This window comes from Halichoeres trimaculatus, unplaced genomic scaffold, assembly GCF_033239565.1.
Source record: "Halichoeres trimaculatus isolate MK-OKI-2021-1 unplaced genomic scaffold, fHalTri1.1 fHalTri1_scaffold_10, whole genome shotgun sequence".
In the NCBI taxonomy this organism is placed as follows: domain Eukaryota; kingdom Metazoa; phylum Chordata; class Actinopteri; order Labriformes; family Labridae; genus Halichoeres; species Halichoeres trimaculatus.
The window spans coordinates 32,076,757-32,104,753 of NW_027437187.1; the positions used below are offsets into that span (position 1 = coordinate 32,076,757).

The following is a 27,997-nucleotide window of genomic DNA, read 5'->3' on the forward strand; positions in this document are numbered from 1 at the left end:
TGAGTTGGTCAATGTGTGAATGGAGCTTTATAAGTATGACATTTAATGTCAAAATGTGACATCTATGCAGAGTTTGTACTACAAGACTCAGGTTTTGAAAGCATTGTATTTTATTTTCATTGATATAAAAAAAAATAAATCATATTTTCTTAGTTAACCTTTGATTATGAAAAACTAAATCACATCTTTAAAGATACAATAACTCATGGCTATTAATTATTCTAGTACAGTTCAAACCCAAAATAAATCCCATAACTCAAGAATAATCCTCATCCAGTTTCACACGTAACTCTACATTTTATTTATTTATAATAACATTTTAAATAGAATGTAAACTGTTTTAAGGGGATTTTTAAAAATCTTCTTAAATGGAAAAGATAAAATATTTCTCTCAAACAGAATGTCAATATAAATTATGAACCCAAGAGATGTCAACATTAATCATTCATTGCTAAAATGAAATAAAGGGGAGTCACAAACACTGAGCTTTAACTGCTCTAACACAACAGTGAAATGCAAATAATGTTTTAAGGTTGAAACAAAAAGAATGATACGTTCAAATACAAAGTTTGAATAACTTTCTGTACCCTTATCTCAAATCAATCTATAGTTCATCAACTGTAAACACATTTCTTTGCACTTTAAATATCTCAAATCTCTTGCTACTATTCAGGAACATTTTTACAAGCAGTACTTTAATGTCTCAATATAAAAAATAGCAACTCTTGTCTGGCTCAGTTAATTAATTCTACTTCAGATAAATCTGTTTGTTTACCCAACCAAGTTTAGGGGAAGAAATCCCACACTGTTATTTGCATGATGAGTTTGGGGAAAAAAATATGTAAACATCCTGTGGGGCAATTAAGCATTGGTTTACAGATTCATCAGCCCATAAAACTATTATAGTAACAGTGACAAAGTTGGTGCCAAGTGTAAAATCATTCAATCCCCAAATCATTTTCATGTCTTGACACCAGTATCTTTGGTAAGACAACCCTCATGAGTGTTCCCAGTTTTTGAGCTGCCAGAAATCTCCTACTGACCAATTTCTGCTCAACTTTCAGTATGCAGTCTCAATTTGGTAAATCAAAGAGTCTTTCCCTGTGCAGGAAAACCACACCAGCGATTATTATAACAGTCTTGGTCTACAGTCTCTTCTGTGCATCAGGACCAGCTTGAGGCTTTTCTGGTTTCCCTGTCAGCGTTGAATCCTGGAGACCATGTAATAGAGCAAGAAGAAGGCCACGACCAGGCCCACAGAGACGTAGCAGAGGATGCGGCGGTTGTCCCTGCCCGATCGGACCATGGTAGAGAAACGCTTCACACTGCCGCTCAGCAGGCCTGTTGCACTCAAGAAGTTGGAGTCCTGTCAGGCAACAGAGAAAAGGGAGAGTAACGTCACTTAAGTATTTTAAAAACCTTAACAATAGAATTCTAGAAAAGCTTGCTCTTCTGTCATGTATGAGAGAAATTAGTCTTTGACAGGCTCATTTAAAAGTCAACCTTTAAAGCAAATAAAAAAGCATACATTCTGTTCAGACAGTCTTGAACAAAGAAGGAGAGGGGGGCTGTTCACCGCAGCATGTGTCTATTTATGTTTGTTCAGGGTAGTTATTGTAGAGGGGATGAGGGGTTTTCTAAAGCTGTTTCTCTGGGTCAATGGAGCCTTATAACGTCTGCCTGATGGCAGTATCTGAAAGCAGTAGTCCAGGGGGTGAGAGGGGTTTTCTGTGATCAGGATGGCTTTCCTGGTCACAGACCAGCTGTATTGTTCTGAAAAAGGTTTTTTTTTGGTTAGCTGCAAGCGAGTTTTGTTCTGTGATTGGATGGGAGGAAGCTGTACCACGAAAAGTTATTCAAGGTGAGTGAGTATTCAATGAGAGACTGGTAGACCAGAGTTAGTTAGGTGTGGTCAGAGGTAGAGCAGATGCACCACTGCAGTAACAGTTTCTGAGTTGGTATTGAAACAACATGTATTTATATATTTGACTCAGTAAGCTCATTGGGAAGCTACATAACTTAAATAGCACCGTCAGGACTACCAGAACCCACTCTTTACACGAAATCTATTATCAACTGATCAAAGATTAATCATAAATAAAGAACTCACCATGCCATCCAGGTAATCATTCTGATCATCTACCTCTCTGTCGATATCATAAGCCAGCTGACAGATTTAGAGACAAGACAAATAATTGCAAGTTAAAAAATGGCTTCTTGTTGACATTGAAAGTTTTCATTTACCTCAAGGAGCTACAGTAGGCTTTATGACAAGCCGATTGACTCATCAAGTCATAATAATAAACTCAAATGTTAGATATTTGTTAATGCATAGTATCAAAAACTTGTCTCTGAAAAATATCTTTAAAATATGGCTTACGAGGTTACTGCCTAATACTTACAGATTTTAATCGAGAGACTTTGGTGGCTAAGCCCTCAGCCATCCGTCTGTTTTCAGCGTCCAGCATATCATCCACAGAGTCATGTCCTGGAAACAAGAATTTATATTGACTGGGGCAGTTCAAAGCTATTTAGCTGTACCTAGGCCTGCTAGAGTTAGCTGTGAACTGATTTACGTCAGTTTTGCTGTAAACATCTATAGTGTATTTTACCGTCACTTTCAGTGTTTAGTTGCACATTGTTTTGAGCAAGTGTTGTTTCAACATGTTTCCCTTAGTGTTTTCTAAAAATGTAACTAATAGTACTCCACAGGCCACACAGTAAGTTTTCTGGTAGAATAATACATTTCAGATGGTCTTGAGGGTGTCTATTCATATGAACAGCTGAATATATAAACAGTTTACATTTCCATATTAAAAGCCCAGATTGATAAAGTGTGAAAAAATGTTGGCAAAATACGATTTGAGAAAACCAGAATCATAAAAATGTGCTTCTGTTATTTTAACGACGTCATCGAACAGTTTTCACCAATCAGAGCCCTGGATTTGCTTTAAATTCTCGAAACAATTCTACGGGGTTTCCCATTCACTCCACGGAGCGGAGCGGCTGGATACTAAATTTTCCCACTGTTTCAACTCTCAGCATCGCACAGAATATGAGGTAACAAAGAATTTGACCTCATATCAAGTATTATTACGTGAATTAATAAGAAATAATTTTATTAATCATGAATACACGTTGTCAATGGCGCCACCAAACGTCAAAGGTCTGTGGCTTTCAGTTAGCTCACATTGGCTAACGTTTATATAACGTTTATTTAACGGAAATCGGACGTATGCTTAATGTTATTAACAAAGTATTCCCTAACGCCGTTGATCTTAAATTGTTATAAAATATAATGAAAAATGGTAAATTAATCATAAAGTTGCCGAGTATTGGCTGAACTTAGCATCAGACATACGGTGTACAAGTGCTGTAATGTAAAAACCGCAATGCTGCATTAAACTTTAATATTATAGTGCTGACTGTTGCTTATCAAAGTCAACCGGTGAATTGTTGACTGGGTTTGGTGAGTTAGTCGCGTGGACTCATACTAAATGGCTGCAGCAGTTATCATTACACATATTTTAGATTGAACCCTTTTCACATATGCCGAGGGTAATACGGTATACTATGGATGAGATAATCTTACCCAATTTAGTTTTTGAGGGAAAATCTAACACTTCTTGTTAATGTCAAATACTAATTTGACATTCACCAGAATGCGGTGCACTATCAATGCAGACAATAATGGTAGCATTGCCAAGGTATAGAGGGTACACACAGTTATTCATTCCGATGAAATTGTGCTGTGTGTACCTCAAAATAACATTTTTGGAGGTCCCATGTGATAAAGGTGTTTAAACGACTCAATACTATGCCAGTAATTCGTTTTACTAATAGTCAACTGCAAAACAAGTGACAGACTTCAAAGCACTTGGCTTGTTATTCTCAGATTATGGTAAGAATAAGGTTATCTATGCTGAGCACCTTGCAACTGAAACGCAGGCGGATCTTTTCTTTTTTGAATGTGATTCAGAAGTGAGCAGCATCCTCTGTGATTAAATGCCAGTGTATCCGGGGAAGGGAGAGAGCGTCTCATACTAACGATGTGTGTATAGCCTATGGCGTGACCAAACCTACTCTTTCCGAGTTCTGATAACATTTTCTGCCCGGCTCAGTAAAAGGGAAATGTTAGGAAATCAGCAAATACAGTACAATAAGTAAATAAGTAACACAACTTCAGTCATTAAAATGTACAAAGGTGTACTTCTCTCGCTGTATTCTATCTTTGGAATGTGCTCATTACTGAAGTTCCTGCTTTTCCAGCACTTTGGACAAATGCTGTTAAACGGGGTCTCTGTTTAACTCGTGATGTTTTAAGAGTTAGAAGTATATAGCCAAACTCCTCAGCTACCTAGCCTGCTAGCTACGCTCTGGTTTGTTTTGGGCTTTCAGAAAAGTGACTGCGCACATTGCTTAAAGAAACGGATTGGACCCAACGGTTGAGTACTCAGCCCCGATATACTCATAAAACAACAGATTTATTCTTTTGGAGATGATTAACAGCCAAAGATTTAAAAATGGCTACGTGTCAAATAAATACCTCTGTTCCAGTCCGCCATGTTGACAAATGACGTCACGATCAGCTGTGTGGACGGGGCTGCGCACTGGATTGGCAGTGAGTGCGCGTGACCCCGGATACGAAACTTTTTTATTATTATTTCGAACATTCCACAATATACAAACTCTCATTGAGGATAATAAAAACAAGGTACTTTCTGTTCCATAGCATAACAAAAAAAAAAGTAAAAGTAGAAAAAGAACATAACAACAGAACACACAGGGTTACGCACTTATAAAGGCATCCATAGATAAAGTGAGAAATCAAGCAGAGATAAAACAAGGTTGGGTATGAAAAACTTCAAAAAATATATATATATATACAAAATACTCTGAAATTCTTATTTAAATAAATACATATGTAGTGAGGGACATAATACATATGTGGTAGGGGACAAAAGTTTTAATTTAAATTTAAATAGCACAGCGTTTGGAGAATAAATGAAAATAAATGTTTGCCCATCTGTTAAGTACAAAATTAAATACTTATTGTAAAATTGTAAATGCAACATACATTTACCTATACATTGTAATAAAAAATATTAACAATTAAGGGTAAAATATAAGATTGTGTGCTAGATCGTAACAGATCCTTGTGGCATTTTTTGTCTTCAGTCTTTTTAGGGAGAGAAAGAATAATTTAAACTCATTCATAAAGCAAGGAAAGGAGGGCCTGTGATTTCTCCACTTAGCACAATGGATATGGTATTTACCCTTCAATAAAATAAGATTGATAATCTCTGAAACAGAATTGTCCAAACCACCATATAATAAAGAATGTGATTCCCTTCAAAGTTAGGAACATCATTTATTTTAAGTGAAACCCAATTTTTTTATATCCGTCCAAAGGGACTGAGACATTGGGCAGAAAAAAAATAGAGGCTCCAGTGTTTCATCATTATTATTGCAGAGGGAGCAAAATTCCACCTCAAAATTAAATCTTTTTTTGAGGAAACTGGAAACAGGATAGATCTTAGTAATAATTTTGAAATGGGTTTCTTTTACTTTAGGAAGAATCGGATGTTTGATAAATCTGGAAAAGGCTTTGTTTAAGGTGGCAGAGTTAACTTGCTCTGGGTTTTGTCGTAATCCTCTGCAAAAATCATGAAAAAATCTGGATTCCCAGATACGAACCTGCCCCTGTCAATTTCTCCTCTTTAGAGCACCAGATATTTGACAATTTTAGTTTTTATCATCTTGTTTGGACCCGAAGTTGCCCAAGTTTGTACTCTGTGTTGACAACTTCTGACCACTAAGGGGCATTACGCTTACACACAGTCAGTGCACAGACTGTTGACTACTGTGAACAAACAAGTATACACAAAATAAGTCATCTAAAAATATTGCATAGAATTACATTTTTTTGTGTTTTAGATTAATTTATTCACTTTGCATTTGCCTCTGAACAGCACTTCTCCTAAAAGAGAAAAAAAATGCAGATATGTGCATAATACATTTCGAATTTAAATTCTGTGAGTAACGTGTTACCAGAGCTCTGATTTGAGATTGTTGAAAGTCTTGAGTTTGGCCAGTCACTAAATGATCTGTCCATTGTTTGATTCCCTGTTGGATTGGTAGTTTTAGACCACAGGGTCAAAGGTCATGATAGCTCTGACTGAAAATGTTATCATGCAAATGCTAATCAGCAATATCACCCTTTGTTTATCAGGTGTGTGTTTTTTTAATCCTCTTGTGTCTCCATGTGCAGTAATCCACCTGTATGTGAGTGTGTGTCACGTGTGTGGAACCTGACGTCAGCCTACATCACTGCTCAGTGGGGGGGGCTTAAGTTTGATGTGTTTACACTGCGTCCCTTAATTTAAAATTTGATAGGATATGTGTTGAGATCAAGTGGAAGGTCTTTTTCAGTAGCAGTTGTAAACCTGTGAAGACCTGGTCTGTAACTGTGCAGACCTGACATGTAGTCTGCACAGTTATTTAGTTAGGTGAGACATAGCCTGTGCAGACCTGGTGTGGCAAGAGCTTGTCTTTCATTTACCTGGTGTGTGTAGATGTGGTTTGGGCAGATCTGGTGTGTGACTGCTGAAGACCTGGGTTGTCCCTCTCAGCAGGAGGAGCTGCAGCAGCAGAAGTAGCAGTCTCTCTGGCTCTGACTGAAGCCACAGATTGTCTAATTAGATTAAGCGAGGCTTTCCACAGATAATCATTTAGCCGGCTCCTGTTTTTTTTTTCCTCCGATGGAGTGCTGCTTGTGACTGCAGGCTTGCTGAAGGTCATACTGAGATTTCTGAAGAACAAACAGTTTTGGGAATAAAAAGTGGTCTTGGAGCAGGTTTGTAGACTGCTGGCTGAGGAGCTGTGGTTGGGTTATGGGCTGTTTCTGGACCTGGGAGCGTGAAGCTGCTCAGAGTAATCAGACTACCACTAATACCTGCTGCGGCTAACAGGAGGCGATGGGGGAAGTTTCTGTAAGTAAAGCATTTCTTGTCCTTACTGCTGCAGAAATGAAGTGGCAATATTGTTTAATCAAAGATAAAAATGAGTGATTTTGAAAAAGGCTGAATGTACTTTCAAATCCTGAGTGTATTTTGACTGTTTTCCTTCACTGCTAAGATTATTTCATTTGTAACTGATCAATAGAGATTTTCTCCTTCAGCCTTGAATCAAATTTATTCTCCTGCTTTACTAACAAAGATTTGCACCCCTGCTGTGAGTCTTACTGTAAACTCAATACCTTGTATGTGCAGTGTTGTTCTGAAACGTTCATGAAGCTACAGCTTGGTACATTTAGCCGTGAGGCTTATTTATCAATTTGACAGTCGAGACTTCTGTTCAGTCTGAGAAACTCGCAAAAGGTCTCTTCTTTTTTTCCTTCAGCCTTAAACAGGCTGTCTCTCTCTTGCTCAGATTAAGCCTTGGCTGACTGATTGACACAGATTACAGCTGAAAGCACAGAGGTCACAACCTGTGAAGAACAAATATAAATGCTTTTAGTTTACACACTAATCACACCATACACGTGACTAACATTTTTCAAAGGCAATTACAAGCGTAAATGCACCCTTTTCTATTTATCTATTTATTTTTCTGTAAACTGGGGTTGATGGGCAAAAAGAAGCTGGGAGGAGGTTTGATCATGTTATTTAGCTTTTAGCTCTGTTGCTTCTCACACAGCTTGTTTTAAGTATTAACTATCAGATGAATAAAGTTTGGAAAGAGAAGATATCCCTGTTCTTTTTTTAACATCACATTTTTCACCACAGAGGTCATAAACTGTATATTCTTATAAACAGTATCATCTTAAATACTAGTGTCTAAAAACCCTCCTTTATGATTTAAAGTGAATGAAGGTCCTTTGTGTCATAATGTGACCACTGTATGAAATAACAGTCTCACAGTACCTCTCTAATAACCTTTTTTCCACCCTGTGCAGTCACAGAGTCCCCACCAGGCCCAATTTGCACTGGAGGCCGACCACTGAGTCCGTGTTTATTTGGAGGGCCTCTGCAAAGTCCCTGAAAAAGGAGACATGGCCAGCAACTCTTTCCGCGGGTCCAAACATGGCCGACGTGGCGAGGCCTCCCATGAGGCAGAGTTCAGCTGCTCACTACAGGAGCTTCGCTCACTCATGGAGCAAAGGGGACCAGAGGCCGTGACCAAGATCCAAGAGCTTTATGGAGATGTTAATGGACTCTGTGCAAGATTGAGGACGTCACCAGTTGATGGTAAATATGTTTGAGATAGTGCTGGACAATATGTCAAAAAAGTTGTATCACAACAATTTTAAGAATGTGGTGGTATCGTTTTTTTTTTTTGTCTTTATAAATGTGTTAAACCAGTGGTTTAGTTGTTCAATAATTCCAATTAACTTGATCATCACTTCTCCCTATCACTATCCATACCAAGATCTTTCAAGACATATTTAAATTTATCATAATGACAAGAAAATGATGTGAACATGTTCAGAGCCTGTCACTCTGCAGAGGGAGAGGCTGTGTCTCTCTCACTTATTAAACACGAGTCTGATAGATTTGAACATTTATAGTTACTTGAGCTGTTTGTGGGTGACAGTCAGCTGTTAGCTATAGAGCTAGCTGCTGTGCTCTCACAGAGAGCAGAAAAATACCACGTTTACTCTTTGGTCAAGTCTGCACAGGAACACAAGTGATATTAACGAAGTGTTGACTTTGAATCACAGAAGTTTATTGCTGTTAGTTACAGAAACACTGGGGCACAGTTCACCTCTGGTTTATGTTAAACTGTTTTGGACACACTTCTCTACTGTTAGGGTCAGGAACCAAAAGTTAAACACCACAGTGAAGAACATTCTAAAAAAATTTTTTGCTTACATGCAATCTTCTCTCAGACGTCCTCTGCCATAACGTTGCCTGTCCCTTAGGTTTAAAACCTCTGGTTGAGGCCAGGGCTAGTCAAAAACCTGTTGTGCAGTTTGTCTAGGACCCCAGGGCAGATGCTAGCGAGGTTGTCGTAGCTTTATAAATGTGAATCTGAAACCAACCTGTGACTCCTGACCAAGGTTTAAATAGTTTTGGATTTGTCATTATAGTTTAGTTTTAGTTAGCTTTGGAGCGGGCATTCTAGTTTTTATTTAGTTTTAATTTTTGCAACAAGGCTTAGTTTAAGTTTAGTTTCAGTTTAGTTTTAGTTTTTTCATACCTTATTAACCAGGTGCAGGATTCAAAAAGGTCATTGTAAATAATTTGTAATACAGTTTATTTTCCAGTCCAACATAGTGCTCACTGCTCAGTCAATGCTGATTGCTGATACTGACCTGTTGGCTGCTGCCTTAAACACAAGAAAATAATATAAACTTAATATAAAAAATATAAACATAAATTATATAAAATAATGTTAACATAAATTAAATAAAAATAATAAAAACATAAGTTATATAAAACAATATAATATGAGCTTCAATAATTAGAAACTTGGACTCTGTAACAATAAAGTCAGACTCACATGAAATTAAACTATTACAGATGCTCTGATTCATTGCTCCACTACGTTTCGTTGCAGCACAGTGCACAGCCAGTCAGTGCAGTAAACAAGCACGTCTCAGTACGTTGCTGCGATGGTGCCGTACGGCGCTGACAACTGCCGAAATCTGTTGTAAAATTGGTTGGGAAAATGTGTCGGATTAATTTAAATCCTAAAGACTATTAATATTGTCAAAAAGTATAACTAAGGGCATTTTGTCTTTAATTTTGGTTAGTTTCAGTTAGTTTTGTGAACACAAGATACAGTATTAGTTTACTTATCGTTTTTGTTTTCTTTTCTAGTTTTGAGTTAACTGCAATGTATTTTAGATTTTAGTTTTCCTTTTTAGTTTCATTTTAGTTAACTATTTCAACCTTGCTCCTGACTTCATGCAGCCTTTGTTTGTTATGTTTTATGTCACCTTAAGTGTTTTACTTAACCCCTTGATGCCTGTTGTTGCAAATTTGTGACATACCCTGTCAGACTTTGATGCAGCTGAAATGATCTTTGTATCTCAATATCACCTATTGATATTCTACACAAACCGAAAATCGTATCAGATCCACGATTTCTCAATATATTCTCATGCTACATATATGAAATAACTTAGTTATAACCATTGTTTTGTGTGTAATTGTTAATAAATTTAGGCAATAAGGGGATAACAAACTCACTATTCAGTAGATAATTCAAAGCACAGGATTTTTTCTTGTTTTGAGTTTTCAGTTATGTTGCTTGCACCATATTTATGACGTGTAGTGTCCTCAAATTTGACAGAGTTTTCCTGAGAGACTGAATGTTGTGAAACAGTCACTGTGTATCTGTATCCAGGGGTAGCATGTTGAGGGAGAAGAGTGGTCTAGGGAGCAACCCTTGCAGACCAGCTTCACATGGGAAGATTGTGAGCTGCCAGTAAAGATGTTTTATGCAAGTTTAAAACAAAACAAGAGACACCAGCCCAGTGTTACATAACTTCATCCTGTTTTTCTTTTGGTGTATTTAGTCTACTGCTGCCTATTCAATGAGGGTACAACTTACGGAGCAATATTTTGAAATGAACCACCACAGTTGATGGTGGCTATGATTTTTGTCCTCTATAAGCAGCATGAAGAGGTTTTTAACTGAATCACTGCATTGACCTCTGTTGAACTTGCAACACAGCTTCTTTTTTTAAGACTATTTATTATTCATATACAGGTTTTTGATGAGAATTATGCTGTAGTCAACTTCAGTTAAGGTCAGCCAAACTTTATTTTGATGTTTAGGTCCTGCTACAGTGTTCCTTTCACTGACCTTAGGGGAGTGAATTGCAAAACACTGTGCATCATACATATAGCAGATGCTGTGAGCTCTGTGCATTTGAGGACTTCATATTTGTATTATGTCTGCCCTTTGACATTTTCTTCCTCATCATTAATTCATCCAGTCTGTCTGTCTTGCACTCTCTCAGTAAACACCTTCAGCTTTTCGATTCCTGCTGACAGAGAGGTAAAATGTCAGCAGCAGCTTGAAATCAGTAGAAAATCCATCGCCCTGTTTTTCTCTTCTGGCGGTTTCTTGATGGTGACAGCTGAGAAGGGGCAGAGATACATAAGCTTTTACCAATTTAACTAATACTCGATGGGTTTTATTTTCAGATGTGATAAAGGAAAGGGCTTGGTGCGAAGGCTGTTCAAAGTGACTGAGTCAGCTGCAGTGTCCAAAGGGATCAGAGCAAGTTCTGACATGTTGCTGTGTTCCCCAGAGAAAGCCAGTGTGCTCCATGTTCTCTCACAACACCACTCTAACAAACTGCAAATAGACACAAACAAGAAAATGAAACAAGAAGATGATGTCACATCTTAAAAAATTTAGTTAAACTGACAGAATTTGATTTCATATCAAATATATTGATAAGAAATTGTGATAATAAACTACTTTAGATGACAGGATATAAAAGGGATCAAAAGAAAAGCATTTTTTGTAGCAAATCCCCAAACCAATGCTTGCAGGCTTCGTAGTTCCTATCTCACTGATTAACCTGAGCTCACCTTGGGGTGTTTACTCCATGTCCTAAAACCAACCAGGCATCCAACCATCATGATACATTCAATTAGGACAGAGTGGTGGCAGCCCCTAAGGATAGTGGCTCCTGCCTCCCTGAGTCCCATCTGCTGCTTCCTCCATCAAGGCTCCAAAGGTGTTCTGCAGCCAATCTCAGATATGGTTTTTCTTCCACTCTTAAAAGCAGCTGGACATTGTATTTTCAAAGGGGACTCTTAAGGGTCATTGCCGTGAGATGACCATTGTAATGTTAGATAACTCCTGACTGTCAATGTTGGATTTTCTCCTTGTGGTTTCATGCATGTATTGTGGTTTGAGTTCCACATCACGCATGCTGTATTGAAAACAAAGTCTGACATATTTTAATGCTTTGTATTATGTCTCCCTTCTTGCAGGTTTAGATGGAAGCTCAGAAGACATTGACCGAAGAAAACAGGAGTTTGGACAGAACCTCATACCTCCTAAAAAGCCAAAAACCTTTGTGCAGTTAGTCTGGGAGGCCCTGCAGGATGTGACACTGATCATCCTGGAGTTGGCAGCCATAATTTCGTTAGGCCTTTCTTTTTACAAACCACCAGATGGTAACAGACAGAGTAAGTTCATCTTCACCCTTAACGGTTGCTCTGCTTTTTCAATTCAGACTTTGAAGTAGAGCTAGACCTATATAGATTTTTCCGAGCTGATACTGATACAGATTATTTGTAGTAAAGGAAGCCGATAACCAATAACTAATAACTGCACTGCTGATTGGCTGTTTCCCAAGCCATGGCTCTGCTTGTAACCAATCAGATGGTGCTGTGGGTGGGACAGTGCTGGGGACTGAGTAGTGACCGAAGGCAGCGGAGTGGCTGCATCGGGGCCGAAACAACGCAGTTTTAAATTTGTTTCTTATCAGTTGTCGGATTGAATAAAAGGCAGATGCCGATATGCCTCAAAATGCCAAATATCAGCCCAGCCAATAATCGGTCTATCCCTACTTTAAAGTAAGAGTTCTTTGTGTACCTCAGCCATTGACTTGTTTTTAAGCTAGCATCTTGCTTTGGAGAGTATCATTTATGATGATGACGCTTTGGCATTTGATCAGGTCGTAAAATTTGTGTGACTTTTTTTTCATTGGTCTGTTATTGGATTGGGGGATCAAAGTTTGTGGTTGAAATGGGCCAACTATCTGTAATATTTGTCAGACACAAAGAAACTTAAGGTTAGCTTATACTGGGGTGACAAAATGTTTAGCTGCTCTAAAGAAAAACTCAACTAACATTGATACCATTACTAAAACTTGTTCTGTGTTCTGTGTTCTGTTTCTTCCCCATTCAGATTGTGGCAGTGCCGCTGGAGGTGTGGACGAGGACGGTGAGGCGGAGGCCGGGTGGATCGAGGGGGCTGCCATCCTGCTGTCAGTGGTGTGTGTGGTCCTGGTGACGGCCTTTAATGACTGGAGCAAAGAGAAGCAGTTCCGTGGCCTTCAGAGCCGTATCGAGAAGGAGCAGAAGTTCACTGTGGTCAGAGGGGGGCAGGTGATCCAGCTCAACGTGTCTGAAATAGTGGTGGGAGACATCGCACATGTCAAATATGGTAAAGACCAAGATCATCTGCTTATTCATCCAAAAGCTCACAATTGTTCCAAAGTCCCAGCATACATGTCTGTATTGATGGATCTCGGTTTGTAATACTAAACTGTAGTGATTCTTTTAATCCTGGATTATCCACTCAGCGTATGAAAATATGATAACAGGGTGTCCGCGGGGTCTTAAAAAGTAAGGCCCTTAAAAAGTATTAAAAAGTCTTAATTGTGGTTTTATGATGTATTAAATTTTGTAGGTATTCAAGTTTTGACTCCAAAAATATCCATGAATATTTATTTCCTTCATGCGACTGTCCCCTGATCGGGATGTTAAACATTTGGCCAATAAAGTTTTAAAATAGAGTAGAATAGAATAGAATAGAATTACTTTATTGATCCCAAACTGGAAAATTGTTACGTTAACAGCAGAAAACGACAAAAATAAAACAATAAAAAAATGAAATATATACATAAAGACTCGAGTTACAATAGGATACAACAATAAAGATTTTGAGGGGTATATACACCAGCTATGAAATAAATTCTTTCAAGCTTTATTCCTTCTCAGCCTACATAATGTCTGTAAAAATGCAAACTACAACCGTTAAAGAGGGGTTGCTAACCACAACTCAAAGTCGCGATAAAGTCTTTAAACTTTTTGAAAGGTTTTTAAAAAAGTATTGAAACAACCTCAGGATCTTAGCATATACTCTGGATAAACTTTGACACACAATAATCAGTCCACAACAGTCTAATTAATATTCCTGTGATAATGGTATTTTACCTGTTGCTATAAATAGTTAATTACTGATTAATCCCAAAACCAGTCAGGTGCCAAGTGCCAACATGACACTAAAATCTGAGTCCCAGGTGTGAGGCTGCTGAGTTTGGGAATTATGAAACCGAGTTGTCACCATGTAACTGAAAAATGACGCATCAGTAACCCTGAAAGAAACCTTCATCACCACTATTTCATAAAATTCAGAAATAGTGATGAAGATGAAATAAATTTTTTTGTTTGTATTTCCTCCAGTTGTAATGTGACAGACAGGTGTTGTGTTTGTGATGTAACATGGGCTGCAGTCATTGAAGTGTTTATGTTCCAGGTGACCTCCTTCCTGCTGACGGCGTCTTGATTCAGGGCAATGATTTGAAGATCGATGAGAGCTCTCTGACCGGGGAGTCAGATCACGTCAAGAAGACTCAGGACAAAGACCCCATGTTGCTGTCAGGTGCTGCTCTCTATACTATTCATCTAAACTATCTGCTACGGTCTTAGTCACCTGACCTATAACTGTCAGCTCTTTCACACAATTTCTTAAGTAAATTCTCAGGTAGATTTCAACATCATTGTGTTGTTTTTGTGTTAAATTTAAACATAGAGCAGCAGAGGAAGGGTGCTCTGAAAAAAAAAAACTTTGATGTGCTCAAGATGTGGTTTGTCACCTTTCAACAGGTAAAACAACACTGTAACTCCTCTGTCCCACTCTCAGGTACCCATGTGATGGAGGGCTCTGGTAAGATGCTGGTCACTGCTGTTGGCGTCAACTCTCAGACTGGAATCATCTTTACGCTGCTTGGTGCCAGTGAAGAAGGTGATGGGGATGCCGAGGAAAAGGCAGAGAAGAAAAAGAAAAAGGAGAAACTAAAGGAGGAGCGTAAAAAGAAGATGAGGGGCAAAAAAAGTAAGATCATCATAGCAACAAGATCAGACTGCTCCCTATGAGTTCTCATTATCTCATCGGAATAATGTGAAAGCTCAGTAAGTGGCTGTCTTAGACCAGATGAGTAGAAACCTTTTTTTTTATATAATTTTACTTCCAACAACCTACCAAAAGCAGCTGGCTACCATGCTTGTTGAGGATCACCAGAAAACAAGGAAGAAAGTTGCACATCAAAGTGTATTTTAGACCTGTATCCTGTTGTTTTTTTCAGCTTTATGCATTTTTGTAAAGGAGATATATCTTCATTACTTAATATATGAAGAAAATCCCATTCATATGGGAGAGGACAGGGCATCTCTACAGGTTAACAAACTAGAGTCTGTCTAAAGTCTAATGGAGTCTCATGTTAGTTTGTTCCTTTACTTATTTCTGTACATTTTGACGCTCTCATTTTTAAATTTCATGTTTTTCTTTGCAGGTAAAAATGACGAAAAAGGCAAGAAAGGTAAGCAGAACAGCTGTAGTTCAGTACTGTTTGTGACTGTGAGTTGGTGTCATAGTTGGCGGTGGATGACACGGAGACACTTTCAGTTAAGCCGTTGCTTTTAGACTGAGTGGTTGGTTGCTGTGCTGGTCAATGGGGATTTGTGGTTTTTTTTTTGTTGCTCTGAGATATAGATAAACTACTGGCAACATCTAGAGCTACACTTCAATTATTCTCAATACAGATGGCCTTGTGATTGAATTGTGAATGTACCATAATATTTCTGGGAGTGAGTGGACCCCATGATTGGTATTGGTTGCTTTTTGTTCTGAGCTGTAAAAATTCAGTCATTCCTGGTCTTCAAGATTGTCCCATACTTGTTCATTAAAAGAAAATTTACTTTGGGGTTTACAGACAAAGAATCTGTGGCGCACAAAGAAACTTTGTCTTTATTTTGGAGTTTAAAGCCCAGTTTCCACCAAGTGGTCCCTTTGACTAATCCAGGGACAGGTCCCCAAATTACCGAGATATACCATCCCACTTTTTGACACCCTTCTACTGGGATGCCAGACATATGACCGGACTGCAGAAAGTGGAGCTACAACACTGCAGTCCATTGATTGGTTGAAAGAATCGTCAATTACCATGCGACAGCAGCTCATGGCATACAGTCATCTCTGAAACAAAGCTTTATTGCGCATTGCAACAAAGAGCCACATGCGAATCACAAAGAAGATGAATTTCTGAATGTCTACCATCGTTGCTCTTTGTTTAATGTGTCGTGTTTTTCTTCTTCGTTGGATTTATAAGTGGGGTACACTGTGCTGCGCTGCTATAGCAGTCACACTATAACGTAACTGGCACGGCTATTGGAATCCCACTTACACACGGACTTCCAAGAGAGGGCAGGACTGGCTGTGGAAACCATAGACTGTAAAAAAAAAATGGACGTCCGCTTGCTCGGCTTGAAGTGAGGTCTCCACAAAAACTGCTCCCCCTGGTGGCTGGCTGCAGTATAGGTAACAAAAATCTGGCTCCCCAGTCATTCCAGATGGGCTGTGGTTAAACTTTAAAGAATTAATACACCTCATAGAAATGTTTTTCATGTCCGATTGTTGTGGTGATTTGAAGACATTATTTGGCTCTTGTATTCAAGCCCTCTTTTTCCTGAAAAGTTTCGTTTTTATTAGTTATACGTGGTTAAAAACAAGGTTTTACGTAACGTTTAACGATGATTAACAGCTGCCGTTCACATGTATTTTTTTCGGGGATTGTAAAATATGTCAGGAGGTAGAGTCAAGAAGTGATTAGACTCTCAAAAGAAAAAAATTATTATTATTTTTGTCACCCAGCTCCACTCAGATTCTCCCAGAATCCCTCATCGTCTCTACTGCGCAGACTCTGGCTTTAAACTGCTGCAATGGTGGCACCTGAGACAGCGGTATTTTGGCTTCAAACCCGTACAATGATAAATGGCAGAGCCAAGCTGTCCACTCTATATGCAGTCTATGGTGGAAACCCATCAGGATCAGGCTTTACCGATCCAACCTGTACCAAACCATACAGATCCATACCGAACTGCTTGGTGGAAACAGGGCTTAACAGATCAACAATCTTCAGTGCTTGTCAGACCAGTGTATCTTTCCTAGTGTGTCCTGACTAACGTGCCTACCACAATGCAGAAAGCTGGACTGTTCACAACAACTTAATATGATTACACTGAACTTATCAGGCTCACCTCATCAGACTGACGTTAGCTTTTGTATGGATAAAATGCCACACAGGAGACTTGATACTTTTTTAAAATTCTTTTTATTTAAATATTTCTAGCTTTTGCCAAAAAATGAGTCTTACAAATTAATGTTCCAAAACATGTTTAAAAATGGTTGAAAGTACAGTTTAACCTGGCACAGATAGGTGCAACATTTATGACCATTCTGCATCAGAAGTGGAATTGATTTCAACTGAGTAGTTGGCATTGACTGTACAATTGTTTGCTTCAGCTATTGATACACCTGCAAATTCTGGTTTAAAACCTTACAGAGAAAAATGGTTTTAAAATGTTGATGATGTATTTTTTTTCTGAAAAGACAAACATACCAAATACTGCATCAACAGGTTAAATATTTTGTAAATTGTATCAATCAAACCCTTTAACTCAGCATTAGAGGGATTTTTTTTTTAATTCTTTTAATGGAGGCGTTGGATATGGACTAGTGTTTGGACATGCATCCCAGCATGCATCACATCTGTCAGTGCCAGTAGTGGAGGACCCCTAGATGTAACTGTCATTGGAATAGTTTATATATGTTCACACTTACCCTGAGAGCTCAGCCGAAATCAAAAACAAGATAAAACCTCTTGTATATTAGAACGTCCTTTACTGAATAAATTTGTGTAATATGTAGATACAGAATTTACACAAATCTGATGCAATACTACTACTTAAAACTTAAATCTTGAATCTGACTTCCTGTAAAGGTTGAATTGTGTGTGGGTATGCTGGCAGACCTGTGCCAGTAATGTTAGGAGTTTGTGACAGATAAGAAGTAAAGAGGAAACAGAAAAGATCTGAAAAGTAGAGGCTGGAACAAAGTAGACTAGTGGCATAACAGCTACTTTAAGATAATTCTTTTAGTCTAAAGTTTTTGTGACATAAGAAAATAGAGATAACTTCAAAATGTTTGAGTAAAACAGTTAAAATCATGCGATACGTTCCATAATAGATCAGTTTTCCAATTCTATTATCTTGATTTGTTCTATTTTTTTTATATTTTGTAATTTGTGTCCTCATCTGATTTTGCATGTGGTTGTTATTGATGCTGCTATCTGAATTATGAGTCACAGCATGCTGGTCGGGTGTTATTGAGTTAATCTGCTCTGGAAGAGGTCGTTGTGATCAGACTGATCAGACTTGTGCAAGAGATCATAACTCATAGGTGGGTCTGAGGTTCAGACGGCACACTCCTAGTTTCCATTGTTTCCATTTCCTTGTGTGTCCCGGTCCCTGATGGGTCTTACTAGCACCTTGTGGTCCCACATGGTGGAGTGTGTGTCCCTGTGGTCTGAGGAGCAGCAGCAGCAGGTGCTCCTGACTCTGTTGATGGTGATTAGGAGCAAGCAGATTATCGGCCTTAAGCTCGGCAGCTGCTTTCTTCTCCTGCCTACTGCTGCGGCCTGGCCTGTCCACTAATAACCTCATTACTGAGCTGGGATCAGCAAGCACACACTCACACACACATATAAAGATACCCTCACTCTCTGACTTTGAACTATGTGTCACTTGACTCCGTAGTGCTGCTAATTGTTACTGTAGTGATGTAGAGATAAAGGGGATAATGTGGTCTGGTTGGTTATTTGAGTAATTTACAAGCAAGTTAGAGGTCAGATTTTTCTCATATACACTGTCTATCAACACAGATAAGCATGAAAAAAAATCTTAATTTAAACTGTTGAACCCTCATCCTGATGTTTTTTGATTCGGCAGCTTTATCAGACATCTAGATTATCCGGTTGCATCTCCATTTCTCAATGGTGGTTAACAGCTTAGTATTTTTTTCCACAAAGACACCATGGCCTTCATATGAAAGCAGTCCTTACATTATAATACTGACTGTTTCACAATCACTTTATTTTATCTGCTTACTTAGCTATGCCTGATTAAAAAAAACAGTGCTGTTGAAAAAACAAATTTTTCTCTCTGTTGTTGTTTTTTTTTTTGCATTGTTGTTCTTACTTTTCATCCATGACAGAATTGTTAGAAGAACGATTCTGTTTTTACTTTTCACCCTCTCAGTAGTTTCTTTCCAGCTTCCATTTCTTTCTTACTTTCTAATTACTGCTGAGTGGCCAATCGAGCATATGTTTACATTAAGTTTTAAGGGGAAACACCAGTAAGTTGTTAGTTCTAATGGACAGCAGCTCTAAGGCAAAGTACCCTGACTTCAACTTTCTCAGCTGTCCCTTTTTTTTTTTGTATCTTTGCTTTTTCTTTTGAATGAGTTGGTATTTTAAACCTGGCATCAATCTCATAAAATAGTTGGACCATATAGATGTTAACTTTGCTTGGCATGAATTGTCTATAGAAGTTGTGATGGTTTGTTTTCAAGCAGCTTAATGTTTTGCTTGATTTCTTTTTCCCTCTGTAGGAAAAGACGCGGATGGAGCCCCTGTTGAGATGCAGCCTCTGAAAGAGGACGGAGAAGTGGAAAAGAAGCAGAAAAATTTACCAAAGAAGGAGAAGTCGGTCCTACAGGGGAAGCTGACCAAACTGGCTGTGCAGATTGGTAAAGCAGGTATGGACATAAAAACACAAAAATGATGCAGAGATGTTTGTCACATGGGCTGCACAGTGGCACAACGGTGAGCGCTGCCCCAAGGTCCCAGTCGGCATGCAAACTCCAGCTTCCTCCTACAGTCCAAAAACATGCTCATCAGGTTAATTGGTTACTCTAAAATTGTCCGTATATGATGTGAGTGTGCGTTGTTTGTCTCATGTGTCAGCCCTGCGACTGGCTGGCGACCAGTCCAGAGTGTACCCCTCCTTTTGCCCTAAGACAGCTGGGATAGGCTCCAGCCACCGCAACCCTGAACAGGATAAGTGGCATCGAAAATGAACGGGTAGAAATGAAAGGGTATAAATTTTACTTAAATCTTGTCTTGAATATCTGCACATTGCTTAACAAAGGTTGTGTTATTTTTGTGATAAGTGAAACAAAAAAATGCAGGAGTTTAATTTGCAGCATATTCATGTATTTCTAACTTTCTATCCACAACCGCCAGTTTACCCTGCCTCAGGTCTATTTTTATGGGCCATAAACTTTGTGTGAAATGTTGGTTCTGTCTCTTTCAGCCCAACAAATGAGACCCCTTTAAAATATAGAGCTTCTCAGAATGTAACTCTCCTCTCATTGTTTCTGTACAGGTCTGTTTATGTCTGCTCTGACCGTCATCATCCTCATCACTCGCTTTTTCATCGACACCTTCTGGGTTCAGGGCGTTCCCTGGACAGCAGAGTGTGTACCCATCTACGTGCAGTTTTTGGTCAAGTTCTTCATCATTGGAGTGACAGTGCTGGTCGTAGCTGTGCCTGAAGGTCTCCCTTTAGCTGTCACCATCTCCCTGGCTTACTCAGTCAAGGTCTGTCTACCCAAAGAACTGTATAGTCTTTTTTTTTAGCGAACCAGCCTGAATACATTGAGGCTGATCAGGATCTTATCCTTTGTCTCTTCATATATGATTTTGGAGGTTACAGATATTCCGGATGAAGTATGCAAAAGTGCTAGAGGGACCTGTCTGTCTGATTCAAGACAACCCTGATCAAATATTGTTCCTTCTTCTGATGACGTTTCGGATAATTCAGATTAATAATAATAACTTTATTTATATAGCACCTTTTAAAAACAAAAGTTTACAAAGTGCTTTAACAGGAACACAAACAACAACAAAGCACAGAAACACAAAAACAAAACACACAGTTCAAGAGGCACTTGAGCAGGAAGACACCATGCATGAGGGTTACAGGAAGCATAGTCAGGGACCCAGACAATACAAGAACCATACAACATAAAATGAGACCATGAGGACTGGGATAAAAGCTAAAAACATAAACTCAGTGAGAGAAAGGAGGAAAAGGCAATGGAAAGGGACAGTTACAAACAAAATCAGAACATCAAATATAGATATATAAAATTGTAAAATAAATATGAACAGAATAATGAAAAAATAATGATAATAAAGCAGAGATATGAGCAAACGATAAAACAATTGAAGGCCTAAAGGATATAAGTGAAAAGATTAAAAGTGAAACAAGCGTGAATCAAAGTTCAGTAAAATTGGATTTAGAAGAAGGTAATTACAGTAATAAAATACAATGAATAAATAAGTACATATAAATAAGGAGGGTGGACTTAAAAAGGTAAGAACAATAAGATAGAGGAAAAACTAAATAGATAAATCAAAAATAAAATTAAAAAAAAGATAAGAGAGCAAAAAATGAAAGACGAAAGCCCACTTCACTACTGTCCTCTTATTCCAGAAAATGATGAAAGATAACAACCTCGTCCGCCACTTGGATGCTTGCGAGACGATGGGAAACGCCACAGCAATCTGCTCTGACAAGACAGGCACCCTAACCATGAACCGCATGACTGTAGTGCAGGCCTACATCGCGGGACGTTACTACAAAAGGGTGCCAGAACCGGACCAGATACCTGCCAAGATCCTGGACCTGCTCATCCAAGGAATTGGGGTCAACTGCGCCTACACCACCAAGATTATGGTAGGCTGTAAAAATAGCTTTCCATTCAGGAAGCACTGTTAGTTAAGCATTTGGCCTCGAGTGAGGGATGGTTTGGACAACTGCCAAAGAAGCTCAAGATTCATCTGATCATTGGATCCTGGATTCACTGCACAGACCAGAGTACAGAGGAGACTAGTAGGACACATATGAGACTTAACCAAAAACAGTATTTCATCAGTTTTCGTACTAGTCTGCTCAGACCGCAGCAAGAAATTTTTTATATTGTCTTTAACTGTCTTTAACTGTTTTACTCTCTGTAAATAGTGAAGACTTGGCTGACATTGTCTTCAGATACTATTCATCCTGTGGTCCATCGAGCATGCTGATATATCACTGTCACTGTTAAACTTCACAGCTTCCTGTTATCTCCATTTGTATATGTAAAAAAGGCAGAAATTAAAAACTTAATGAGACACATTTTGATTTTATTAACATCAACTCTGCTTCTGCCTCCTGCAGCCTCCAGAGAAAGAAGGTGGGCTTCCTCGGCAAGTAGGAAACAAGACTGAATGTGCCTTATTGGGACTTTCCCTGGACCTACACCGGGACTACCAGACAGTACGCAACGAAATCCCAGAGGAGAAACTGTTCAAGGTCTACACCTTCAACTCTGTGAGGAAGTCCATGAGCACCGTGCTAAAGAACTACGATGGCAGCTATCGAATGTACAGCAAGGGGGCCTCTGAGATCCTGCTCAGGAAGTACGTTCATGGATGCTCCTTGTTCACCTGCTCTGCACTGTGTGAGTGAAAAACTCTTTGACACATGACTCTTTGTCTGATTACAGATGCTGTAAGATCATTGAGGAAGGTGGCGATGTCAAACCCTTCAAACCTCGGCACAGAGATGAGCTGGTGAAGAAGGTGATTGAGCCGATGGCTTCAAATGGTCTGAGGACCATCTGCCTCGCCTACAGAGATTTCCCTGCCTCTGAAGGAGAGCCTGACTGGGACGATGAGTCCCACATTCTTACTGGCCTCACCTGCGTCGCAGTAGTCGGCATCGAGGATCCTGTGCGGCCTGAGGTGTGTGTGCTCTGTCTGTACCACAACAAAACCACAGTAGTGACATGAAGCTATCACTGACACAGAGGCTCATGCTGTAGACAAGGGAGACATTTTGTCTTCAGTGTTCTGTCCAAGAGTCCTTATTAGCATCACCATTAATCAGCCTTTATTCATTTCCTGTGTTGTTCTCATCAGGTCCCAGAGGCCATCAGAAAATGCCAGCGGGCCGGGATTACAGTAAGAATGGTGACTGGAGACAACATAAATACTGCCCGGGCCATCGCCATCAAATGTGGCATCCTGCAACCTGGAGATGACTTCCTGTGTATGGAGGGCAAAGAGTTCAACCGAAGGATTCGCAACCCGATGGGAGAGGTCAGACAGCCACAATACACCGCATCTGTCCTACGCTAAAGCCCCGAAAAGATCTCACGCTTGATTTTTTATTCTGCATTTGCATATTTTGATGGTCAAGAAGGCTGCACCCTCTTATGTTTTCATTTTTAGCCATGCATCGGAGTTAGAGTGAGATTCTGAAAAATAGGAAATGTTTTATAATGTATCACAGCAGACATCATTTTCAAATTTCTTACACCAGGAATCACAATCTCTCTTTTACCACACTCTACAGGCTGCTTCACGGTTTTTCTACTGAAACACCTCATCATATCTTTTGTCTTTCCTGCAGATTGAGCAGGAGCGCATCGATAAGATTTGGCCCAAACTCAGAGTCCTTGCTAGATCTTCTCCAACAGACAAACACACTTTGGTGAAAGGTAAGACACAATTCATACAGCACAGTTTATTCACATAAAACTGTGCCAAACACCATTTTTACCCTCTAATGTTTATGTCATTGTCAGTCCTGCACGTCTGTTGATGCTAATTGTCATCCCCTGTCTCAGGTATCATTGACAGCACCGTCCTGGAGCAGAGGCAGGTTGTTGCTGTCACTGGAGATGGAACTAATGATGGTCCCGCCCTCAAGAAAGCAGACGTTGGCTTTGCTATGGTAAATATCCCAACCACGGCTCCCTCTGTAAACATTCAGTTAGAAGGTTTAAGTTGTTATGAGACGGCAAACTGTACCTTGCTTAAGTAGGCTTCAACGCTAAAGTCCAGTTTGTTTGGCCAGTGTGACAGCTTCATACCATAGTCAGGCACGATACACTTCCTTGCCTTTGGTACACTTGGGAGAAGTGTGCTTTCTCTCTAGATTCCAATATCAAGGGTCAACTGGACAAGACACAAAATAGTTGGGTCATTTTGGACTGAAACGTGACTGCGGTGAGCGAAGGTCCGTTTCTCAATGGATTTGTCATCTAGGAGGGCTAAAAAATAAGTTTAGCTGCGGTGTATTTTTTAAAATGGTGGGGAAAATTTTTTAGAGGCCAAAATCCATAATGGCTGTCATGGAAATGATCTTTTTAAAGGCTCGAAGCACAATGATGGACAATACACTTTTTCAGACCTTAATTTTGTTGAGAAATACATATTTCTGGGTTACATAATGATTTGACCTTATTTTAACCTTCAAATTCAAGATGGCTGCCACTTTTGGTGATTTTTGGGGGAAGTTTATGCCATTTTTGGGGCATTTTTTCCAGCTCTGCTCATGATGAATTGAATGATATAGAGTTAAAGTTCACAGAAATAACATCTGAAGTCAATAAAGTAGATGTTTATGTGTAAACAACACTTGTTGATTGCCCATTTCCCATTAAAATGGACTATGCAGCTATGACTTTCCCGGTCTATATCTCAACTTTTGGGGCTATATTAAATTCTTTTGCAGTGTTAAACAAATGGAAATGAATAGATTCCTTTATTTTGCTTCCATTTAAACGGTCACGTTTTGGTCCAAAATGACCCAACTAAAAACTCGAGTGTTTTTGTGGTCCCACATGGGGACGATGAAAGTGTTTTTGTCTTGTTTTTAGTAGAAAATGTCTTTTTAGGCCTAATATGAGACACATTCACCTGAAAAATGTCTTTTTTCAAGTTATTAAAAGACAACAATGAGGTCTGCAATTGCTTGTAACAAGTACAAAAAACCTGCCAATGGAACAAGAGGAAATTTACTTGTATCAAGACATTATTCCAGTTTCAAGCAAATTTTCAGGCAAATTTTTTTTTGTTCCTTGTTTCATTTTTGTCTTTAAATAACTTGAAACAAGACATTGTTCTGGACTGGTCAGGTGAATGTGGCTCATATTGCGTTTAACAAGACAGTTTTTACTTAAAATAAGACAAAACCACTTGATTAGATTTCTGGTTTTTTTTGCAGTGATCATGTCTGTGAATCCTACGTGTAATATTACAACTTAATGTGTACAAGGGGCACTCGTGCTCAAGTCTGGTTCATATTGGAGTGGTGTGACCACGGTGTGAATGGCTCAGGTTTAAATTCCACTTATATTTAAGCTCACCTGCATGTTTTGTTTTGCAGGGCATCGCTGGGACGGATGTGGCGAAGGAAGCGTCTGACATCATCCTGACGGATGATAACTTCAGCAGCATTGTGAAAGCTGTGATGTGGGGAAGAAATGTTTACGACAGTATCTCAAAGTTCCTGCAGTTCCAGCTCACTGTCAACGTGGTCGCTGTCATCGTGGCCTTCACTGGAGCCTGCATCACCCAGGTCAGAGCCATGAGACTCCTCTAATACACCTTCAGGCTGGAAGGAAAGAAATAACAGTAATGTTTGATGGTCTCTAGCTCTAGAGGAGAGGATGGTTCAGACTTTAAAGAATCCAATTTGGATCTACATCTGAGTAAGAAACGTGTGCTGCATTAGCTCACATAAATGAGATGTGTGTGTGTTTCCAGGACTCTCCTCTGAAAGCCGTGCAGATGCTCTGGGTCAACCTCATCATGGACACTTTTGCATCATTGGCTCTTGCCACAGAGCCGCCAACTGAGGCGCTGCTGCTCAGGAACCCTTACGGCCGCAAGAAGCCTCTCATTTCCCGTACCATGATGAAGAACATCCTCGGACATGCCATCTACCAGCTCACCATCGTCTTCACACTGCTCTTTGTTGGTAGGTGACCACACGTATAAATGATATACTATAAATGATTAAAACTTAAGGATTATGCTGCTCTCTAAACCTGGTCATGATTATTTTTCGCTCCTGCCCACAGGTGAGAAGTTATTCGACATCGACTGCGGCAGGAACGCCCCGCTTCACGCACCGCCCTCAGAACACTACACCATTGTCTTCAACACGTTTGTCCTGATGCAGATCTTTAACGAACTCAACGCCCGCAAGATTCACGGCGAGAGGAATGTCTTCAGAGGGGTCTTCAACAACCCCATCTTCTGCTCTATCGTTCTGGGAACCTTATTGGTGCAGGTAATCTGTGAGGAGCAGTCAGTCAGAGCCACTGTGTGGCCTGGTGAAAGCATTGCTCATGAGGTGTTTCTTTCTCTTTCAGTTCGTCATTGTGCAGTTTGGAGGTAAACCATTCAGCTGTGTGAGCTTGAATCCAATGCAGTGGCTGTGGTGTATCTTCCTGGGCCTTGGCAGCCTCCTATGGGGACAGGTGAGACCCAGACTGTTTTTCACAGCAGAGAGAAGATTTGAAATCATTGTATTAAGAGGAGTGATGTCAAAAAATCAAAGTGGTCAACAAAAATGTGTTGTCCCCCTTTCAGCTGGTGTCCAGCATCCCCACAAGCTGGCTCAAGTTCCTGAAGACTGCAGGTCACGGGACGCAGCGGGAGGAGATCCCTGAAGAGGAACTGGAGGAGATGAAGGATCTAGACGAGATTGATCATGCTGAGATGGAGATGAGGAGGGGCCATGTGCTCTGGTGCCGTGGCCTCAACCGCATCCAGACACAGGTATGGTTTTTCCCATGACAGAAAAATCCAACTCTGTCCTGTTGAGTTTTCTAGCCAAGGGCAACACGAGGAACTAAGAGACAGAGCAAAATATCCAGTGAAATTATGAAATCATTCTCCAAAACAGGTGATACGGATTCTTTAGTATCATCAACATGATAAATTATAACAAGGATTGTTTTTCAAATAGCTGAGAGCTGAGGTCGCTTCACTGTCTCACCTCCAGTGGCTGAAATAAAATCATTTAATGTAAATATTTGAATCAGTGGTAGATGCTGGATCAAATTGGTTAGCATGTTTGGTTCAGTTGCTAAAGCTGGCATGCTAGCTTGTTTGTTGAGGTTTGTTTAGCTGGGATAACTGGTGTTGACTGTGTAGGCCAAAGCCAGACCTGGTCTTAGCTCTCTGTTTTCCTGTCTTCCTCAGATCCGTGTGGTGAACGCCTTCAGGGACAGCGTGTCTCCTTACGAAGGTCTGGAAACGCCTGAATCACGCAGCTCCATTCACAACTTCATGAGCCACCCTGAGTTCCGCATCGATGATTCAGAGCCTCAAATCCCCATGATCGACGAGGTTGAGGGTGAGGACGAGGCACCCACAAAACGGAATTCCATCACCATCCCGCCGCCACTGACAGGATTGCCCTTCCTACCCAACCAGAACAACAACGCCATGGAGCGCATTGTCAACAAGGACTCCTCCAGACCAGGTCTGCTACTGGCCAACTCAGCAACTCTTCCCCCCTGTCCAGGGAGCCCCCTGCACAGCCTGGAGACCTCCCTGTGAAGCCCCGCCCCCAGACCTGAGCACTCCCTGTGACAGTGCTCCGTTTGTTTGTTTGTATTATTTGTTCTGAGAGCCAAGGCATGTTCCCAGGAGTCAGTCACACAGACTGTTCCCTTCTTTCTTTCTTTCATAGACATGGACTCTGAGGTGATAATCTAGGAGAAGAGTGTTTGTGAGGTGAGGTAGTCAAAGCTCACAGAACGTGTTAAGTTCAGGTTAGATATGTGTCAGGATTTATTCTTCAGAATCTGTCACTGAAATGTTTAGTCGTTTTTAGACAAACAACTTTAAAGTAAATCTTTGTTTGATTTTATTCTAGTATTTTTTGTAAAAAAAATGTTTTAGACTCTTGTTGTTTCAAAAGATGTTAAACCAAAGGTTATTAAAAGACACAAAAACACTCAGCGCAGGATGTTTGTGACAGCTACAACAAATAAACAATAAACAATTCTTTTGAGATGTTTTTTTTTAATCTTTACCTCTAAAGCTGCAGCTCTGTTTTTGTCATAAGACATTGGATTAATTAACCACATCATAAGTCCTTCATGTTCACTCAGATTCAACATATATAGGACTACAGAAAGCTGTCTACACAAGAAGATTCACATTAAGATAAACAGAGGCACAAATCTCTACAACCAATCAGCAGAATCAAAATGAATAAAGATGAAAGTCTCAAAGACTGTTCCTCTGGTAATTTTTTTCATCCAGGTTTTCAAAAAAAAATCACTGCATGTCTTTCTGAACAATAGGGTGTCATTTTGTCAAAGGGGTTAT

At 39.7% G+C, this 27,997-nt stretch overlaps 2 protein-coding genes across 3 annotated transcripts; one reads left to right on the forward strand and one right to left on the reverse strand.

Annotated features, from left to right (window-relative positions):
• Nucleotides 1–227: 227 nt before the first annotated feature.
• bet1l (Bet1 golgi vesicular membrane trafficking protein-like) lies at nucleotides 228–4,615 on the reverse strand. Its single transcript, XM_074677111.1, has 4 exons — nucleotides 4,547–4,615; nucleotides 2,403–2,488; nucleotides 2,111–2,167; nucleotides 228–1,366 (listed from the first exon to the last, which is right to left on the reverse strand). The coding sequence occupies exons 1-4, from the start codon at nucleotides 4,563–4,565 to the stop codon at nucleotides 1,199–1,201; spliced, it is 330 nt and encodes a 109-aa protein (XP_074533212.1). The 5' UTR covers nucleotides 4,566–4,615; the 3' UTR covers nucleotides 228–1,198.
• LOC141796142 (plasma membrane calcium-transporting ATPase 1-like) lies at nucleotides 2,992–27,744 on the forward strand. 2 transcript variants are annotated; one of them, XM_074677105.1, is made up of 21 exons: nucleotides 2,992–3,060; nucleotides 7,958–8,249; nucleotides 11,961–12,158; nucleotides 12,883–13,140; nucleotides 14,236–14,361; nucleotides 14,623–14,814; nucleotides 15,272–15,298; nucleotides 19,426–19,572; nucleotides 20,202–20,416; nucleotides 21,315–21,557; nucleotides 22,038–22,279; nucleotides 22,366–22,603; nucleotides 22,781–22,960; nucleotides 23,274–23,361; nucleotides 23,491–23,597; nucleotides 25,035–25,226; nucleotides 25,415–25,628; nucleotides 25,732–25,943; nucleotides 26,026–26,133; nucleotides 26,246–26,434; nucleotides 26,861–27,744. In XM_074677105.1, the coding sequence occupies exons 2-21, from the start codon at nucleotides 8,054–8,056 to the stop codon at nucleotides 27,218–27,220; spliced, it is 3,732 nt and encodes a 1,243-aa protein (XP_074533206.1). In that variant the 5' UTR covers nucleotides 2,992–3,060; nucleotides 7,958–8,053; the 3' UTR covers nucleotides 27,221–27,744. The 2 variants fall into 2 exon arrangements, with proteins under 2 accessions (XP_074533206.1, XP_074533207.1); XM_074677106.1 differs by lacking the exon at nucleotides 2,992–3,060 and adding an exon at nucleotides 6,759–6,992.
• Nucleotides 27,745–27,997: the final 253 nt, after the last annotated feature.

What these genes read in the sequence shown, in the direction of transcription:
- bet1l (XM_074677111.1), bottom strand. An exon ending in AAGTCTCTCGATTAAAATCT is followed by an intron (nt 2,168 to 2,402) that starts GTAAGTATTAGG and finishes TAAATCTGTCAG; the next exon opens with CTGGCTTATGATATCGACAG. An exon ending in ATGATTACCTGGATGGCATG is followed by an intron (nt 1,367 to 2,110) that starts GTGAGTTCTTTA and finishes GTTGCCTGACAG; the next exon opens with GACTCCAACTTCTTGAGTGC.
- LOC141796142 (XM_074677105.1), top strand. Translation starts at nt 8,054, where the DNA reads ATGGCCAGCAACTCTTTCCGCGGGTCCAAACATGGCCGACGTGGCGAG. An exon ending in CAAACACACTTTGGTGAAAG is followed by an intron (nt 23,362 to 23,490) that starts GTAAGACACAAT and finishes CCCCTGTCTCAG; the next exon opens with GTATCATTGACAGCACCGTC. An exon ending in TGGGAACCTTATTGGTGCAG is followed by an intron (nt 25,944 to 26,025) that starts GTAATCTGTGAG and finishes TTTCTCTTTCAG; the next exon opens with TTCGTCATTGTGCAGTTTGG.